The sequence below is a fragment of the Plecotus auritus genome (genome assembly GCF_963455305.1).
Source record: "Plecotus auritus genome assembly, chromosome: X".
In the NCBI taxonomy this organism is placed as follows: Eukaryota; Metazoa; Chordata; class Mammalia; order Chiroptera; family Vespertilionidae; genus Plecotus; species Plecotus auritus.
Window position 1 is genome coordinate 34,791,292 of NC_137784.1, and position 19,937 is coordinate 34,811,228.

The following is a 19,937-nucleotide window of genomic DNA, read 5'->3' on the forward strand; positions in this document are numbered from 1 at the left end:
ATGGTTTGTGGGACCCAGTGATGTAATCTCTCAGAACTTCTAGGCTGGGTATTCTGGAGATGCCCCCTACTTGGGATATTTAGGTTCTCGTGGTGTATTTTGGTCTTTAGTGTTATTGTCCCATTTGTGGATGCAGTCTCCTCTCACGTGTCTGTTTATGTGCCTCCCTCTCTACGACATTGACTGAACAGCACAAATTACAACTTGGCAAGACATGACACAAAGGGAATAAAACATGAATGTACTCACGACACCAATAACCCCAATAAAAGTGACCACCAGAGAAAAGAGAATTAGGAGAGAGAAAAGAGCAAGAATGATATTGAGAAAAGAAAGAAAGGTAAGATAGAAAGTAAAAAGAAGAAAAAAATGTATGGGGAGAAAACACCACAAAACAAACCAAAAAATGCAAACAACAAACACCCAGATAAAAGGGAAGGACAGAATCTGTAGAGGCAGAGCTTATATACAGAAAGTAAGATTAAGGAACTGAATGAATAGGAGTAGGACCCCGGTTCAGTATAGAGGAGGCAGAAAGATAATGAGTTGATGAGAAAAGAAAAATAAATAAATAAAATAAATAAGAATAAATAAATATAAAGATAAAACAAAAATTAATTTAGTCATTTATTCATTTTTTGGAAAAGGAGAATACAGGAGAGAGCAGGTAAGCTTAGTTTAGTGTGCAAAACTAATTAAACAATTAGGAGAAGAAGAGAGTAAGAGAGGAGAGGATAAACAAGGATAAAAGAAAGAATTGACTAGCGAAGAAAGAGAAAGGAGAAGGGTGCATGGATTTGGAGCAGGTTAGAGGGAATTAGATATTTGAGTAAGCCAACAGAGATTACAATAATAATAACATGTCAATAAAACAGATAAAGAAGATCAATTTTTAACAAGGTGTAAAAAGAAAGGAAACAGAAAAACTAAAGCAGGCACAGTAAAAGAGAAAACAGAATGAAAGAGGGAGAATTGAGGAAGAGAAGGATGGAAAAAAATAAAAAAATAAGTTAAAATAAAACAAAATAAAAAATAGAATGAAGAATAAATAATACAATAAGAAGAAAAAAAAGGTTTAAATAAAAGATAAAACATAAAATAGCAAAGTATTGTTCGCTTCAGGTGAGTTTTAATGCCCCATGGGGGCTGCTTTAAGACCCCACTCTTCTGTTCTGTCTGCCACTTCTCAGTTTCCTGTTAGGTAGTCAACACTGTGTTGAAGTTCCAAGTCATCCACCACTGCTCTATTTGTGTCTATCTCCACAGCCTTAGCTGCAAGCAGGTGGGACCAATCTTCCTGCTTTGCCTGTCTACCTGCTATCAATCTTAATCACTGAAGCATCTGTTTCTGACAGGGCTTTCTATGTGGGTGGTGCTATGTTTCTTTCCAGGACTGAAAGGCCCCTCTTCAACCCAGTCCCTGAGGGCTTTTTGGGGCTATTCAGAGTCTTTGTGCCTTTTGTAAAGCTCAGGGTGTAGGCTGGGTGTGGCTGTATTAGCTGCCTTGAGGCTGCTGAAAGGGGCTAGCTCTTCAGGAGAAAAATGGCTGTTTAGGTTTGGAGGGTCAGGAATGTCTCAGTGCTGGATTCCTGGTCACCTCTCCCTGTCCTGCTCTCCTCCACAACCTCTCCCAATACTCCACAAATACACACCTCCACCTGCATAGCAGCCTTGGATGAATGTTTGTAATTGAAAGGTTTTATGAACTGGGTTTAGTAAATAAAAGCAAAGACAAAACAGAGGCAAAACAACCATGTGACTTTGAGTTTCTCTCCCCCTGGCACCACTCGGCTTGGGCATCTCTTCAGGCCACCTCTCTGGGCACAGCCTCTTGCAGCTGTGGACTTAGATCTAGATTCCCCAGCTGCCAGCAGTCCTGTGGACTTCTTCTCCACCTTCGGATGTTATGCCTGTATCCACGGGACATGGACTTGGTGCATTGCAGCTTCCTTCTGACCCTCTTGGCCCTTTGGCCATGCATCTCTCTCCAGTCCAGATCCCTGATTATACCATTCTTCAGGCTTCCTCTGCCCTTCCTGTGAATTGTCTCACCACCTGTGTCTACTTCACCAATTCTGGGTGAATGTTATTCCTTTTAGTTGCTCCTTCTGTCTGCTCTGGGAGAAGGGGCAGGACATGTCTGCCAATTCAGTTGCCATTTTTCCTCCCTATAGTGACCTTTTTGTCTCATTGTGGCCTTTGTTTTGAAGTCTGTTTTGTCAGATATAGCTAATGCTATCCTGGTTTTTGTTTTTGTTTTTAGTTTCCATTTACATGGAGTATTTTTTTCAACCCTGCACTTTCACTCTGTGTATCTTTTGTTTTGAGGTGGGTCTCTTTTAGACAGTATATATTTTGGTCATGTTTTCTTATCCGTTCAGCTACTCTGTCTTTTTATTGGATCATTTAATCCCTTCACATTTAAAGTATTAACAGGTACTTGTTTATTGCCATTTTTTTATACTTCTGTTCCTCTATTTCTTTTGTTCTCTTCTTCCTCTTTGTCTTCATCTTCGTCTTCATCTTAGTCTTTGTCTTCTTCTCCTTCTTAAGAAAAACCTTTAACATTCTTTGCAATATTGGCTTGGTGGTAATGAACTCCTTTTTTTCTGGGAAGCTCTTTATTTCTCTTTCAATTTAAATGTTAGCCTTGCTAGGTAAAGTAGTCTTGGGAATAGGTCTTTGGTTTTCACCACTTTGAATATGTCATGCCAATCCCTTCTTACCTGAAGTGTGTCTGTTGATAAATCAGCTGACAATCTTATGGGAGTTCCCTGTAGGTAACTAACTGTCCCCCTCCTTGCTGCTTTTAAGCTTGTCTCTTTGTCTTTAACCATTACCATTTTAATTATGATGTGTCTTGGTATAGGCCTCTTTGGTTTCATCTTTATAGGGACTCTCTGTGCTTCCTAAACTTGTGTGTCTTTTTCCTTCATCAAATCAGGGAAGTTTTCAGCCATTATTTCTTCAAAAAGGTTCACAATCTTGTGCTCACTCTCTTCTCCTTCTGGCACCCTTATGATGTGCATGTTGTCCCAAAGGTCCCTTAGACTTTCTTAATTTTTTTAATTCTCTTTTTTTATTGTTTCTCTTCTTATGTTCTTACTGCTATATTGTCCTCCAAATTGCTAATTCAGTCTGATCCTCTGCTTTATCTAGTCTATTGTGTATTCTTAATTTCAGATGTTTTATTCTTCATTTCTGACTTTTTAAAAATGTTTTATATTTCCTTTTCAATACTTACTACCTCTTTAAGTTCTCACTGAGAACATTCATTCTTTCCCTAAGGTCCTTGAGCATCCTTATAACCATTGTTTTCAACTATGCATATGGTATCTTGGCATTTGGGTCATATTTGTCTTTCCATTTTTGTGTTTGACTCTGTGTATTAGGTATATCTACTGTGACTCCAAAGCTTGTTATAAGGGCTCTCTGATGTAGGTACCTTGTGAGTCTCAATAGTACTATCTTCTAGATCACCTAAGGTTAGTGCTCCAGAAATATTCCTCGGGTGGCTTATGTAGCCCATTCTGTTGTAGTTGACTCTTTAATACTGTTGGCCTGTTCTTGGTTGGAGTTAACCCTCAGGCTACCTGCCTATAAGGATAGGCCTCACTAACTGTGTCTGAGTTTCTGTTCAGGGGTTGCCCCCAAAAGCAGAGTTGTTTCATGCAGGGTCTGGTGCTAGCTGTAGTCCCCCTTTGTTTCTGCTGTTTGTTTGGGTTATTGGGTCAAGCTCTGATGTTGTTTGAAGCCCACCACTGTTAGTGTTAGTTCTTGGCCTACGTAGGTCATGGGTTCAAATACAGGTCATGTCAGACATTGTGCATAAACTGCCTTAAGCTAACATTCTATTCACTGATTGTGGTAGCATCTACTCCATCTGGTTTTGTGTGGGAGGGGCCAAGCTGTTTACATGGGTTGGCTTCATGCAGCTGTGAGTTGGGGACATATCAATAAATAATTCAAGGTTTTCTGAGGTTGGCATTCACCTGCTGGCTACTCCATCACCCCCTGAGGTCGCCTGAAGTTAATCTATAGCCTTTTGAAGAAAGACTGTATAGTGGGCCCAAGCTGACCATGCCCCACTGTCCATTCCACAGGGTGCAAGCTCTGTAGGGCTGGGTGACTGGGTATGGAGTACAGTGTTAGTAGGGTCCTCTACTTGGAGACAGCATGGTCAGGCCCTCACTGAAGAGAATGTGGTCCTTTCTTCAGAGCCATACCACTCAGTCTCTGATAGAGTCTCCAACTCTAGCTCCCCCAGGAGGAGTGCACCATCAGTTTAGGTTGGGAGCAGCCAGCTCTCCCCATGACAGGAGTAAGCTGAGCAGGGTAGGGGCACTGGAACTTGGGAAAACAAATAGAAACTGTCCTCTATTGGAGGTGGTTCTGAGTTATCTTGCAGGAGCAGGGTCAAACTCCATGCCTCCCTTTAATTGCATAGCCTGCCCACTTGAACTCCGGATTGGAGCCTGTGAGGGAGACCCACTCCAGAAGTCCCATCTCTTAGCAGAATTCCCTTCCTCCCACTGAGCTGAGCTCAGTAGAGTGGGTCCATTGAGATCTGTTGAAAACAGATCAAGGCAGTCTTATTTTGGGGTGTTGCTGGCTAACCCGGTGGGAGGCAGGCAAGCTTCTTGCCTCTCCTTTGCTCTGGAGCTGCTGTTAGAGACTCAGATGAGGGCTCTGAGTGAGACATTCTTCAAAGGTCCCAGTTATCAGTGGAGTTCACTTCCCCCCATGGAACTGAGCTCAGCAGGATGGAGCCACTGGGACTTGGGAACCAGTTCAAGATATTCTTCCATTAAGGGAGGTGCCAGCCAAGCCTGCTGGAGCAGGGCAAACTTCACCCACTTGAGCCCCAGACTGGAGCTTCTGAGGGATATGTGCTCCAAATGTCCCAACTCTTGGTGGCCCTTCCTTCCCCAGTGGAATTGAGATCAGCAGGTTGCAGCCACCTGGACTTGGGAAGATAGAACAAAACTGTATTCCGTTGGGAGTGGTGCTGGCTGAGCATATAGGTTGGTGGGGAAGACTGGCCACCATTCCTAAGCCCCACAGTTCAGTGTCTGTCTGAGTGTCTGCCTGTAGTTTCTCCAGAGAAAGGCCCACCAAATGTCCCTGTCGGTTGCAGCCAACAAGCCTTTCTGCCGGACTCAAGCTTGGTAGGGTGGTATCACCAGTAAGTGGAGAACTGTTAGTGCACTCCCCCAGGCTGTGTAAGAATAAGAGTGCCTAACCCTGGGAATATGGTACCTGAGAGTGGTGTGGGATGTTGACTCAGGACTGAGACCTTATTAGTGGACCCTTCAGATCTCTCTTTGGGGCTCTGTCACTCAGCTTTTCTCTTTATGATGGCTATATGCCCTGAGTCACCTTCCCTCTTCCAGACCCCCGGATTAGTGCCAGAGAACCAGCTCCTGTGTGTTAGCATTCTAGGAGACCTCCTCTTCCCTGCAGACAGAGTCCCCACTAATTTACTGCTAGATGCTATGTAGGCTTTTTTTCAACAGGCCTTGGTGCTCTGGGTTGTGGGTCCCATCATGGAGTTGGGAGCCCATGCTCCTCATGGGGGACTTTTGCAGCTTTCCCTTCAGCTTCTCAGCTACCACACATGAATGCAGGGGCCAGTCCTCTCCACATCTTTGCCCTTCTTACCAGTCTCTATGTAGCTTCTTCTATTAATCCTTGCATATAATATTCCTGTTCAGCTGACCTTCATTTTTGTTATTTGGGTTGATTGCTCTGTAATTTAGCTGTAAATCTGGTTTAGCGCTAGAAGGAGCTGAGTGTACCTTCCACCTATTCTGCAGCCATCTTGGAAAATGCCTATATATGTATACTTATTTTTTTTATTTCTTTATTGATTAAGGTATTACATATGTGTCCTTATCCCCTCATTAACCCCCTATCTCCCCCACTCATATCCTCACCCCCCTGTTGTCTGTGTCCATTCTTTAGGCTTATATGCATGCATACAAAAATTTTTTTAATTGAGTATCTTTAAAATGTCAGCAGTAAAACACATTAGATAATTTATACTGTTTTATGATTATAACCTAATTCAGAGTTGTGTAATGAGTAATAAACTTACAGATTTAACCTCTCAACATTCCAATAATATTGGTTAAAGTGTGACCATTCACAGCAAGTATTTTAAGAATAATTTTTATTCTTCAATTTTCCATTATGTCTTCCTTTCTTTCTCTTTCTTGTCTTCTTTTTCTTCCTTTCCTTTCTTGCTGTTCCCTCCTTCATGCCCTCTTTCTTTCTTTCTCTTTATATTTCTTTCTTTCTATTTTTGAATACTATACTCAAAAATACCAGATTAATAACTATTTATCATTTATAGCAGTGGGGTATAATGATTTAGGAGTGTCTCATCTAAGTAGGGCCTTCATCAGCTTTCTGAGTTTCCCCAGAATAATCTTAGTAGAGGGCAATACCTTAATTTTTACAAGTACACTTTAAATTACTCCAGATACAAGAATTAATCTAATGTTTAACAGGTTGCTGTGAATGTCAGTGGACTGTAGAAAGGTTCCATGATATCACTGTGCTTTGGCCGTGATGTACCTCATACTAAGATTATGCTTGTATAGCAGAAGTACTGGAGTGGAATGAGTGTGGATACCCACAACATATCTGTATATTTGCTAGTATGTTATTTATAATGTATTTATGTCTTAATTTTTTTTTATCTAATACCCCCACTACTCTATATAAAAACTGTATAATATGACTTCACTGGTTTATAAAAATGTTTACTCATAATATGCCATTACAAATTATAAGTTGAACACACAATTGATTTGAACTGTCTGTGGTTACAGTTATATGTTTTCTGAGGGGCATAATTCAAGAGTAATTTCTATAAAGAGGAAAGAATATATACAACGTCAGAAATTTAAATCACATTGTGCTTTAGCTGAATATTTAAGAGAAAATGTATATATAAGAAAATAATTTTAAGTATTTTTATTGATATTTTCAAATTAATCACTGAGATTACCTTTACTAATAGTACATACTCATTAAATTGTTTTGTTCTGGGTGTGCTTTTAAAATTTAAAGTCTCAGTAAACAGTCCTTATGGTTGCACAAATATACTGCCCTGTGGCCCCCACCACCAAAAAAACCTTTATTTAGCTGATTTATATATTTTATTTTTATTTCAAATTAGTACTTGGAAAAACCACGGATTAATGTATCTTTTTAAAATCTTGTAGCTAACCCTTAATATTGTGAAATAAATGTTCAGTTCATTGCTGAGCAAATTCTAGTGTTAAATATCATTTTTTTTAGAAATAGTACCACAAAAGCCCTCTGTGAAGTGGTATAAATCTCTGAAAAGTAATAAAGGATAAGAAAATTCCCTTCCCTTTCTTCTCTCTGGAATGTCCAACAATGTCAATGTTCTTCTCAACAGGCTTGTCATATTCAGCTGAACTGAACTTGAAGATGAACTTTTACTACATTTACTTTTGAAATTGGTTGTGTAGAGTTTAAAAATTTACAAAATGTAGAGAAATAACATAGTAGGACATTGAAAATATTTTTAAAAATACACTGAAAATCATAATATATTCAGTTATACAAAAATAGTTATTTTTCCTTTTTTTACCTTTTTTTAAAAAAATGTTTATTGTTTAAAGTATTACAAATAGTAGCACTTATGTCTTATTTTTTCCCCATTGACTTCTCCCAGGCCTCTCCTACCCGCCCCCCCCCCCCCACACACACACACAGCACATGCCCTCACCCAGTGTTTTGCGTCCATTGGTTATGCTTATATGATGCATACAAGTGCTTTGGTTGATCTCTTACCCCCTCTCCCTCCCCTGCCTTCCCACTGTAGTTTGAGAGTCTGTTCAATGCTTCTTTGCCTCTGTATCTATTTTTGTTCATCAGTTTATAATGTTTTTCTTATTCCACAAATGAGTGAGATCATGTGGTATTTATCTTTCACTGACTGGCTTATTTCAATTCAATGAAAATATTGAGCATGATTAAGAAATAAGTTTCTAGGGCCTCGAAAATTAAGTATTAATGTTGATATTTTATTTATAAAACAATTTGGGCTTAGAACTTTCTTTATTTATAGAATAAAGATATAACTTACACAGAGTAAAACTTACTCTTTGGATCCTTATGGTGATGGAATTATTCTGTATCTTGTCAGCATCATTGTCAATATTGTGGTTGTGATATTGTAATATAGTTTTTGTAAGATGTCACCTTGGGGGAAACTGGGTGAAGGGTAAACAGGATCTCTGTAGTATTTCATATAACTGCAGTAAATTTGCAGTAGTCTCAAAATATAGAGTTTAAGAAAAATTACTCTTTCACATATAGTTTTGAAAGTTTTGACAAATGCATACAGACTTAAAACCATCACCACCATCAAGATATTAAAAGTTCCACCACTCCCTTCCAAATTTCCCCATTATAAGTTAGTTAATCCTCTCTTTATCCATAGACAACAACCAATCTGCTTTCTAGCACTATGCTTTCCTTTTCCACAATGTAAATAGACTTCAGCATATATAGTCTTTTGAGTTTGGCTTCATTTACTTAATGTAGTAAATTTGAGATTCATCCTTATTGTTGCATGTATCAATAACTTCTTAAAAAATTGCTGAGTAGTGCTCCATTTTATAATGGTGCCATGGTTTGTTTGATCCCCAGTCAAGGGGCATTTGGGTTATTTCCTGTTTAATTCAGCAGTAAGGAATAAAGCCACTATAAATACTAGTATTTATGTACAGGTTTTACGTGAACATTAACATTTATTTCACTTGAGTAAATACCAAAGAAGTGGGATTGCTTCATCATGTGGTAAGTTTAAGTTTCCCTTAATGAGAAACCTCCAAAATGTTTTCCAATGTGCCTGTACCATTTTGCATTCCCGCTAGCAATGTATGAGAGCTCCAGTTGCTTTGTATCCACCCATTATTTTTACTGCCAGCATTTTTTATTTTAGCTCTACTAATAGGCATGTAGTAGTATCTCATTGTGGTTTTAACTTGCATTTCCCTAATAACTAATGATATTGATCATCTTCTCATGTATTTATTTCTTTGTAGACGTGTCTGTTCAGATCTTTCTTCCATTTAAAAAAATTGTTTGTTTTCTTATTATTGAATTTTTGAGTGTTTAATATACTCTGAAGTACAAGTCATTTATCAGATATGTGATTGCAAATGTTTTCTCCCAATATATAGCTTCTTTTACATTTACTGAATGATAACTTTAGAAAAGCAGTTTTTTTTTTATTTACGTAAAGTTCAGTTTTCAATATTTTTCTTTTATAAATTGTACTTTTAATGTTGTATCTAAGAAATTCTTTCCAAATCCAAGATCACAAATATTTTCTCTTATATTACTTTTGGAAATTTTACAACTTTAAGTTTTACATTTCACATTTAGTTCTGTGATTAATTTTGAGTTAATGTTTATGTATAGTTTGAGGATGTATTTTTATATCAATATCTTATTGTTCTGGCACCATTTGTTGAAAAGACTGACATTTCTTCATGGAATTGCTTCTAAGCCTTTGTCAGAAATCAATTTAAAATATGTAGCCGGTTCCATTATAATGAAACACCTGTGATCTTAAAAATTATTGCACTATGCATTATTGCATAATAAAAAGAATAGGGCTTATGGCAAAAATGGGGTTAGAGGTTTAGCAGTAATCTAAACAACCAGTGACACATTCAAGAAATATAGGAAATGAATAGAAATGATAGCATTGCTTGACATGTTCTAAATTATTAAGATTATATAAATACTACAATAAACATGCTACCTTCACTTGAAAAATCTTTAAATTTGCTTGTAGAGCTAACATAAGAAAGTTTGTCATTTGTACGTTATTGTAAAGTAGTGGAGGGTAGATTATCTGGAATTGAGAGGAAAGTGTAGCACTACAGGTCAACAGAATGACTCATACACACATGATGAGCTGAAATAGTTGGTAGATGTTTGAGGTGTGTGTATGTATGTATTTCTACTTGGCTTGGATCAGCTAGGTGCAATTTTTTAGTGTTTTATCTAGTGCTTCTTGCAAACAAAATTACACATGAAATTTGAGATTCAAATTTGTGTTATCCTCAAATTGCTTCCTAATGTATCAATTCCATTGGATAAAATTTGCATTTTTAAAACAAGCATTATAGCAGAACTGACTATATGTGTCAGTCTATTCTTGGACACTGTCCTGTTCATTTATTTGTATCTATATGTCTAACTTTTCTTCGATACCACACTGTCTTGCTTACTATAGGTTTATAATAAGTATGGAAGTTAGTTCATGTAAGTCTTTTGATTTTATTATTCTTTTTCAAAATTGGCTATTCTATTGTCTTCATCTTTTAATATAAATTTTAAATTCAACTTGTTGATTTCTAGAAAATAAATCTTGCTTGGAATTTTATTAAAGTTTAATTGAAACTTTAGATCAGTTTTGGGGGAATTGACATCTTTAACAGAATTAACTCTTCCAAACCATACAATACACATAGCATATCTCTCCATATACTTAGATCTACTTTGATTTCTTACATCAGTGTTTCAAGTTTTCATTGTACAGATCTTGCATATACTTTTTATATTTAGACCTGTGGATTTCAAGGGTGTGTATGTGTGTGGGGGGGGTTGTGTATTATAAATGGTATTTTTAAAATTTCAACTTCTATTTTTTCATTGCTAATACATAGAAATAAGATTAAATTTTTATGTATTGATACCTTTAGCTCTTTGAAGGCCTTAAACAAAAATAGAAAACACCAAAGCCAAAGCAAAATAAACTTTTTCAATATTTTAAAAAGTTTAAGTTATTATCTCTTTCTTGTCTTACATTTTAAAAATTATGACAGCTTTGAGTTAATTATTGTTGTCTCAAAATTGTTGAATGATATTCAAGTATAGACATGAAAATATATTTTGAGATGATATGTAACTGAGAAATCTTTAAATGCTCTTATTATTAAATACAGCCTATTTTCCATTATTTGTATCACAGCTTAAGAGTAATTACAGTCCATCCATGAATAATTTTAAGGTTTAAATACATAATTTTGTTTCTTTTGGTATTTTCTATTTTCTGAAGATCTTCAGATATATTTTTTTGTGTAATAATGTTATTACAGATTTTGGACTCAGCAAAGAATCAGTAGATCAAGAAAAGAAGGCCTACTCATTTTGTGGTACGGTGGAGTATATGGCTCCTGAAGTAGTAAATAGGAGAGGTCATTCCCAGAGTGCTGATTGGTGGTCATATGGTGTACTTATGGTAAGTAGTGCTATTTTAAAAAATTCTGCTAATATAAAATTAATACTGCTTAGAATTTTAATTATCTATCAATTTTAATACAAATGAAAATATAGAATTTTAATTTAAAATTTGTGAGGTGTCAGGTGAGAATAGGGTTCTAATAATTCATGATTATCATTTAAAAAGTTGTGTTTGGCTAGCTGTTATACAATATTAATTAGGATTTTGGAGTTCTGATTTCTTTTTTTTTCAATTTAGTAATATTTATTTTAAAAAATTTAATGTTCACATAATTGTAGGTCCTCTATACTCCCTCACTTTGCCCACCTCCACCTGTCTGTACCTCCCCCTCCCTTGGCCTTCATCACCTTATTGTCTGTGTCCATGGAGTTGCATATATATTCTTTAGCTAATCCCTTCATCTTCTTTATCCATTCACCCTCTCCCATCTTCTCGGGCACCAGCCAGTCTGTTCCATGTATCTATGATTCTGGTTCCATTTTGTTTGTCAGTTTATTTTTTTCGATTTCAGATAATATTTGTCTTTCTCTGACTGGTTTATTTTGTTTAGCATAATACTCTCCAGTTTCCTCTATGCTATTGGAAAGAGTAAGAGTTCCTTCTTTTTTACAGATATGTAGCATTCCATTGTGTAAATGTACCACAGCTTTATTATCCACTCATCTGCTGATGGCACTTGGGCTGTTTCCATATCTTGGCTATTGTAAATAATGTTGCAATGATCATAGGGGTTCCTATATTCTTTCTGCTTGGTGTTTTGATATTCTTGGGATATAGCCCCAGAAGTGGGATTGCTGTGTCAAAGGCAGTTCCATTTTTAATTTTTTGAGGAAACTCCATACTCTTTTCCACAGTGGCTGCATCAGTCTGCAGCACGATCAACAATGCACTAGGATTCCCTTTTCTCTATATCCTTGCCAGTGCTTTTTGTTCATTGGTTTAATGATAGTAGATACAGAAAACAAACTGGTGATTGCCTGAGGGGAGGTTAGTGGGGGGCGGGTGAAAAAAGTGAAGGGGATTAAGAGCTACAAAAAATAAGTCATGAGTATGTTATAATACATACAACATAGGGCATGTCAATAATATCAGAATAACTTTGTACAATGACAGATGTTTACTTTTAAGGTATATAAGTGTTTTATCATTATGTGATATATTTGAAACTAATTTAAGATTGCATTTCAACTATAATAAAAATATTAAAACATCTACCAGTTTTTAGATTTCAGAATACTGTGTTTAGTAATCATATGGCATTTTAATTAGTTATCACAGAATTTAATACCTTACCATATATTTTATTATACTCAAATTATTTCAAGCATGTCCCTAGAAAAATTATAAACATTTTGGGGAGAGCAACCATGTGCTATACTACTTTTTGTCTCCCTCAATACCTACTACAGTTGGCATCCTGATTAACTAATTTGGTATAAGATTTAGCATATAACTTGCAGTGTTGATTAGGATGATATATGAATAGCTATTGAATTAAATAGTTTGCTTTTGAAGCTTGATAATACATTTTGCCTATTTATCACTGAATATAACTCAATATGACACATCAATATATTAAGTGCCCATTTAAAAACTGGCATTTGGGGAAGGCAGTTGTGTGGGAACACACTATAAGTGCATTATTTGGCATTTTCCATGACTTAAGAAGGCATACAGATCAATTAGGAAACAATTGGAGTAGCTAAGTAAATTGCCCAGAAGTGCTTTAGGAATTCAGGATAAAATTAATATAAGTTGACATAGGAAAAGTGGAGGAGAGAACTTAAACTAAGCCCTGAAATATGGATAAAATATAAATAGCTGCATGTCAAGGATAATATTGTTATCATATTAGCAAGGAGAACTGGTTGACTAGAGTAGTATTGAAGAATGTGGGTGAGAGTGGAGGAAATGAGGCTATAAACCTTAAGCATTTGCATGCAATTCTCTTTGTAGCAGGAAACTTTTGATGATTCTTAAACAGGATGGTAATTATAGGAAACATGAATGTTAGGAAGATGAGCCTGGACAGAATTATGTAAGTGAATTGTAAATGGAGGAATCTAGAAGTAGGAAAATCAACAAGGTCTCCTTACAAGACAGTGCAAGATTATAGAATACTAGAGGCCCGGTGCATGAAATTCGTGCCTGGGTAAGGTCCCTAGGCCTGGCTGGCAATCAGGGCCGATCAGATTCTCCGCCTCCCTGCCTCCCTGCCTCCCTGCCTCCTCCTTCCCTCACTCTTTCAGCGCCCCATCGCCTCCCCTGGTCGGCTGCCATGTTGTGAGCAACCCCCTGGTGGTCAGCGCACTTCATAGCGAGTGATTGAACTCCTGGTCTCATGGTCGAACTCCTGAGGGGACAGAGACAGGGAGAGAAAGAGGGAGAGAGAACAAGATTTGTTTGCTGTTCTACTTATTTATTCATTCATTGGTTGATTCTTCTATATGCCCTGACCAGTGATCTAACCAGCAACCTTGGCGTATTGTGTATTGGGACCATGCTCTAATCCACTTAGCTACCTGTCCAGGGCTTGTTAAAGACATTTCAAAGGTTTGGGGTTGGGGGACCGGAGCTTGAAGGAGATGATCCTCTTATACCACAATTGCTTTCTTTGTTCTCTTTTTTGACTCCCATTGCTACCTCTTCAGTTTCCAGTTGAGAACCTTTACTATAAATATGGGAGGGAAAACTGGGGCTTGAGAGAGATTGAGGCTGGATAAGATTTGAGAGTCATTAGGGTATAGGAGAGAGTGAATGGATAAGCTAGTAATTAAGGTTGTAGTTCATAAAAGAACAGAGGACTGAGGCTAAAGCCATTAGTGAATCTGTTTAAGATTTTAGTATTAGGTATATAAAACATTTTAATGAACTATGATGATCTTCATTTTTAGACATAATATTTTTATAGCATTAATTAATTTTCTAGTTGTCTGCATTGCAATTAAATCTCTTAGGGAAAATGTTTCCTTATGATATGTGCAACTGTGTCAGTGTTTTTCTTTTTAAAAATTATTCGTGTGTGTGTGTGTGTGTGTGTGTGTGTGTGTGTGTGTGTGTAGATTCTCTCTCTTTTTTTTTTTTTGGTTTCTGTTTTTAGAAAAGTGAGGGGAAAGAGATTGGTTAAAACAGTTTTTGTTAATCCTTACCAGAGGATTTTTTCCCATTGCTTTTTAGAGAGAGTAGAAGGGACAGAGAGAGGAAGAGAAGGAAGGAAGAGAGAGAGAGAGAGAGAGAGAGAGAGAGAGAGAGAGAGAGATTAATTTGAGAGAGACACATCGATTGGTTATCTTCCAAATGCACCCCAACTGGGGCCAGGGATGGAATCTACAACCTAGGTATGTGCCCTTAACCAAAAATCAAATCCCGGACCCTTTGGTGCATGGGCCGATGCTCTAACCACTAAAAATACCAGCCAGGGCAAGAATGGTTAAATATTTCTTTATCATTTATGAATTTGAAATGGTCTTATGCTTATTTTTACTTTCCTTTGTCAGTTCAGTTGCTTGCTTTAAAAGCATATCTTTTTTTCTACAATGTGGTTATTTCCAAATTTCTTTGGTAACTTAACCAAATCCAAAATCCAACAAGACTGAAAAAACTTGGTTGGTTTCATTTGCTACAGATCATCTACCAATTGAGTTATATATAGTAGGGTACCAGAATTATATTTCCTTAAGTGACCTAGTTCTTTTACTCCTATTTTGATATACTGTCATGCAGGTCTTGTATGATTTGATGATCACGTATTACAAGTCTCTAAGTTGTGCTAAATTGATTGTTTGTTTTTTTTGTTTGTTTGTTTCAGTTTGAAATGCTTACTGGTACACTGCCATTTCAAGGTAGAGACAGAAATGAGACCATGAATATGATATTAAAGTAAGTGTAAGCACTACATTATTTTCTTATGGGAAAAATTTCTTGCTTTCAATTTTTTTCTTTATTTTATTATTTTTTTCTATCACCATTTATCCTCCTTATATGCTCTTCTACCTCAACCCCACCGCACCCACAATCACCACACAGTTGTCAGTGTCCATGAGTTTTTCCAGTCTTTTTTTATTTTTCACTCAATCTCTTCACCCCCTCCAAGCCCCAACCCAAACTGTCAGCCTGCTCTCTATGAGTCTGTCCCTATTTTGCTCATTAGTGCACTTTGTTCATTAGGTTCCACATATGAGTGAAATCATATGTACTTGTCTTGGTCTGACTGCTTTTACAACATAATGCTCTCTAGGTCCATCCATACTGTCCCAAAAGATAAGATTTCCTTTTTCATTTTTTTATGACTGAGTAGTATTCCATAGCTGTTTTTTTTTTGTTTTTGTTTTTGTTTTTTTGAAGGAAAAAGCTGGGAACCGGGTGGGACCGCTGTCCTCTTCTGCTGGAGAGACAGTGACCCAGAGCCCATGCAATGTGTTTATTTTATACCCCCAAATGCCAGGAAGTTTCACCAAAAGTCAAGACAAAGGAGATTATTTGCATTCTTGAGTAGGCCTGAGCATTCCTGGTGCTTGAATGGATTTACATATCAAAACCCCTACCCGAGCCGAAACCGGTTTGGCTCAGTGGATAGAGCGTCGGCCTGTGGACTGAAGGGTCCCAGGTTCGATTCCGGTCAAGGGCATGTACCTTGGTTGCGGGCGCATCTCCAGTGGGAGGTGTGCAGGAGGCAGCTGATCGATGTTTCTCTCTCATCGATGTTTCTAGCTCTCTATCCCTCTCCCTTCCTCTCTGTAAAATATCAATAAAATATATTTAAAAAAAACAAAGAAAAAAGAAAAAAAAAAACCCCTACCCGACACCTGGGCTGAAATGAAGGTCAAGCTGATAACACCCTTGTCTTTTTGGCAAAGCATGTTCCCAGGGCGTGGCTTTGCCTGTCCCCTTGGGTTCAGCTGACAATTTAAAGAAATGCCCATGTGCCTTCCCAACCGTTCTCTACATCTCACCTTTTTTTGTTTTTAAGCTACTATAATAAAAGTAAAATTTAAACATCAAGAACAAAGCTCTAATATTAAAACAATTGCAAACAAATGCCAATGCAAAAACCAAACTACATACATGTTAAGTTAAAACTTAAACGTCAAGAGCAAAACTCTGGCTATTAAAATAATAACAAAACAATGCCAATGCAAAACAGCAATAAGAGAGAAATCAAAACTACAGACATGTTAACATTTTTAGCTACTAAATGATAGAAAGTTTTTTTTGCTGCTGGTGTATATTTACTCAGAGTCCTCGGACTTGGCTGTGCAAGACTTTGCAGAAGACTCGCAGCTAACCAATGCTAGCATAGGCAGAGACATGGTTGAAGAAGTAGCTTCCACTTCTTGCTTTTCCACAATCTGCTGCGCTTCAGTTGTTAACTTATTCAGCTGACTCTATCTTGGCACCTCAGTCCCTTGCGTAGCTTTCAGTTTTCTTCTTCTTCTGCTTTGCTGTCATTGGGCAACTTTCCTTTTGAGTGAAGGGACAAGGAGCTTGTCTGGGTTCATTGTGGTGAGGGACGTAACGCTCTGGCACCCGAATTGGCTGTGCTGCTCCTTCTGAAAAGATACAAAACACAACCTCTTCCCCACATTATTACTGAATCTGATAAAACTCTTGTCTGGCTTGTGCTTCCTTCCATCTAGCTAACTCGGTGGAAGCTATTGTACAGAAGGCCTGATGCCTTTCGGCTGCTGTACGATCCTCTGCATCACAATCCAAAAATTTTAAAGTATAAAGACCATGACTGAGTTTGTTTTGAGGTGATACATAACATCTGTCTCCCCCTTTTTGTTTTAGTAATTGCATTTTAAGAGTACGATTGGCTCTTTCCACTACTGAGTGACATCCATTTTGCCAGATTTGATTAGGTTTAAGTCCTCAGGGATTTACCCCTAAAGCTGGCACAGGGAGGAAGATAACACACTAAGGACATTGCTTCCAATAAAACATGGAAATTGTCATTCTCAAATAACATTTTGAAGGCTGAAAAATAAATGAAAAAGTTCCTCTGAATTAGTGTGCCCTATAGTAGCTGTTTCAATAATTTTGGCCATACTTACCACATAAGCGCTATCACTATAGGTTGATGGGCTCCGTAGCAATATCTGTTAAGGCATAAATAAGAGCTTGTATTTCTACTGAAATATAAGGGGTTTGAAGGACCTTTGCTCTCCTGCTGCAGTAGATTCAGCCTTTCCAAACTGGATCCATGTGTAAAAATGGTTAATGCCTGAGGTATAACATCTCTTTTAATGTGGCAGTTAATATCATTCCCTGTGTTAGAAATAAGGCATAGCTTTATCTACTCATCTACTGATAATGAATACTTGGGCTGCTTCCAAATCCTGACTATTGTAAATAATGCTGCAGTGAACATAGGGGTGCACATATTTTTTTTCAAATTTGTGTTTTGGGTTTCTTCAGCTAAATTCCCAGAAGTGGAATCAATGAGTCATAAGACAGTTCCATTTTTAATTTTTTGAGTTAACTCCATAGGGCTTTACACAGTGGCTGCACCAATCTGCATTCACACCAACAGTTCACGAGGGTTTCCTTTTCTCCACATCCTTAGCAACACTTGTTGTTTGTTGATGATAGCCATTCAAACAGGCATGACATGATATCTATTTGTGGTTTTAATTTTCATTTCTCTGATGATCAGTGACATTGAGTATTTTTCATATGTCTATTGGCCATCTGTATGTCCTCTTTGACAAAGTGTCTATTCAGGGCCTTCACCCATTTTCTAATTGTGTTGTTTGTTTTATTGGTTTTCCATTTTGTAAGTTCATTATAAATGTTGGATATTAAGGCCTTAGCAGATGTATCAGCAAATAATGTTCTCCTGTTCAGTGTGTTGTCATTTTGCTGATGGTTTCCTTTCCTGTGCAAAAACTTTTTAGTTTGATGTAGTCCCATTTGTTTATTTTTCCTTTTGCTTCCCTTGCCCAAGGATATAGATCAGAAAAAAATATCACTATGAGAAATGTACAAGATTTTACTGCCTGTGTTTTTTTCTAGGATTTTTAGTGTTTCAAGTCTAACATTTAAGTCTTAATGTATCCTATCTAATAAAAGAGTAATATGCAAATTAACCATCACTCCACTACACCCACAAGCCATGCCCACAAGCCATGCCCACCAGCCAATCAGGAGCGATATGCAAATAAACCCAACCAAGATGGCTACCGCCACAGAGAGCAGGAGGGAGGCATGAGTTTCCCCAGCAATGGAGGAAGCCAAGCTTTCTGCCTGCCCTTGCCGGCCTAGGCCTCCACTCAAGGCTACAAAGTTTCAATGATAGAAGATACATAAACCCAAACAGAAATGGCGGCAGCCACGGAGCTGGAAAGAGCAGGAGGCTAGGGTTGCCCCAGGTGATGGAGGAAGCCAAGCTTTCCGCACACCCTGGCCGGCCCAGGCCTCCGCTTAAGGCTACAAAGTTTCAATTATAGAAGATACATAAACCCCAATAGAAATGGCTACCACCACGGAGCAATCAGAAGGCTTGGCTCCGCTCCAGGCTACAAAGTTTCAATTGTAGAAGATAAATAAACCCCAGATACCAGGGCCTCTGCTTGGGTTGCCAGGGGGTGTGGCCGGCCTGTAAACCATCACAGGCCCCTCACCCAGGCTGCCCCACACTCCAAGGGAACCCCCACCCTGATCCGGGACACCCTTCAGGGCAAACCAGCTGGCCCCCACCGTGCACCAGGCCTCTATCCTATCTAATAAAAGAGTAATATGCAGATTGACTGTCGCTCCAATACACAAGATGGCTGCCCCCATGTGGTCAAAGATCCTGCCCCCATGTGGACACAAGATGGCCACCACAAGATGGCCAGCAGGGGAGGGCAGTTGGGAGGGACCAGGTCTCCAAGGGAGGGCAGTTGGAGGTGACCAAGCCGGCAGAGGAGGGAAGTTGGGGCAGCCAGGCCTGCAGGGAAGGGCAGTTAGGGATGACCCGGCTGGCAGAGGAGGGCAGTTAGGGGTGACCAGGCCTGCAGGGAAAGGCAGTTGGGAGGGACCCAGGCCTGCAGGGGAGAGCAGTTGGGAGTTGGGGGGACCAGGCCTACAGGGGAGGGCAGTTAGGGGTGACCAGGCCTGCAGGTTAGGGCAGTTAGGAGAAAACAGGCTGGCAGGGGAGCAGTTAGGCATCAATCAGGCTGGCAGGGGAGTGGATAGGGGGTGATCAGGGTGGCAGGCAGAAGCGGTTAGGGGCAATCAGGAAGGCAGGCAGGCGAGCAGTTGGGAGCCAGCAGTCCTGGATTGTGAGAGGGGTCCCAGATTGGAGAGGGTGCAGGCTGGGCTGAGGGACCCCCCCCCCCCCCGTGCACGAATTTCATGCACCGGGCCTCTAGTATATATATATATATATAATTTGATCCGAGAGGAGGGTGGGTGAGGAGAGAGAGATAGAAACATCAATGATGAGAGAGAATCACTGATCTGCTGTCTCCTGCACACCCCACACTGGGGACTGAGCCTGCAATGCAGGCATATGCCCTGACCAGGAATCCACTGCAACCTCCTGGTTTCCTGGTTCATAGGTCGACTACTGAGCCATGCCGGCCAGGCTAACATTTAAGTCTTTAGTTCATTTTGAGTTTATTCTTGTGTGTGGTGTAATAAAGTGGTATAG

The 19,937-nt window shown here is 38.6% G+C and overlaps 1 protein-coding gene across 1 annotated transcript in view; it reads left to right on the forward strand.

Annotated features, from left to right (window-relative positions):
• RPS6KA6 (ribosomal protein S6 kinase A6) overlaps positions 1 to 19,937 on the forward strand; it is a 198,315-nt gene that overhangs the window by 107,018 nt on the left and 71,360 nt on the right. Inside the window, exons 9-10 of the mRNA XM_080652561.1 lie at positions 11,157 to 11,299; positions 15,111 to 15,181. Of these exons, the coding sequence (XP_080508687.1) occupies positions 11,157 to 11,299; positions 15,111 to 15,181 (214 nt within the window). The remainder of the gene's footprint in view (positions 1 to 11,156; positions 11,300 to 15,110; positions 15,182 to 19,937) is intronic.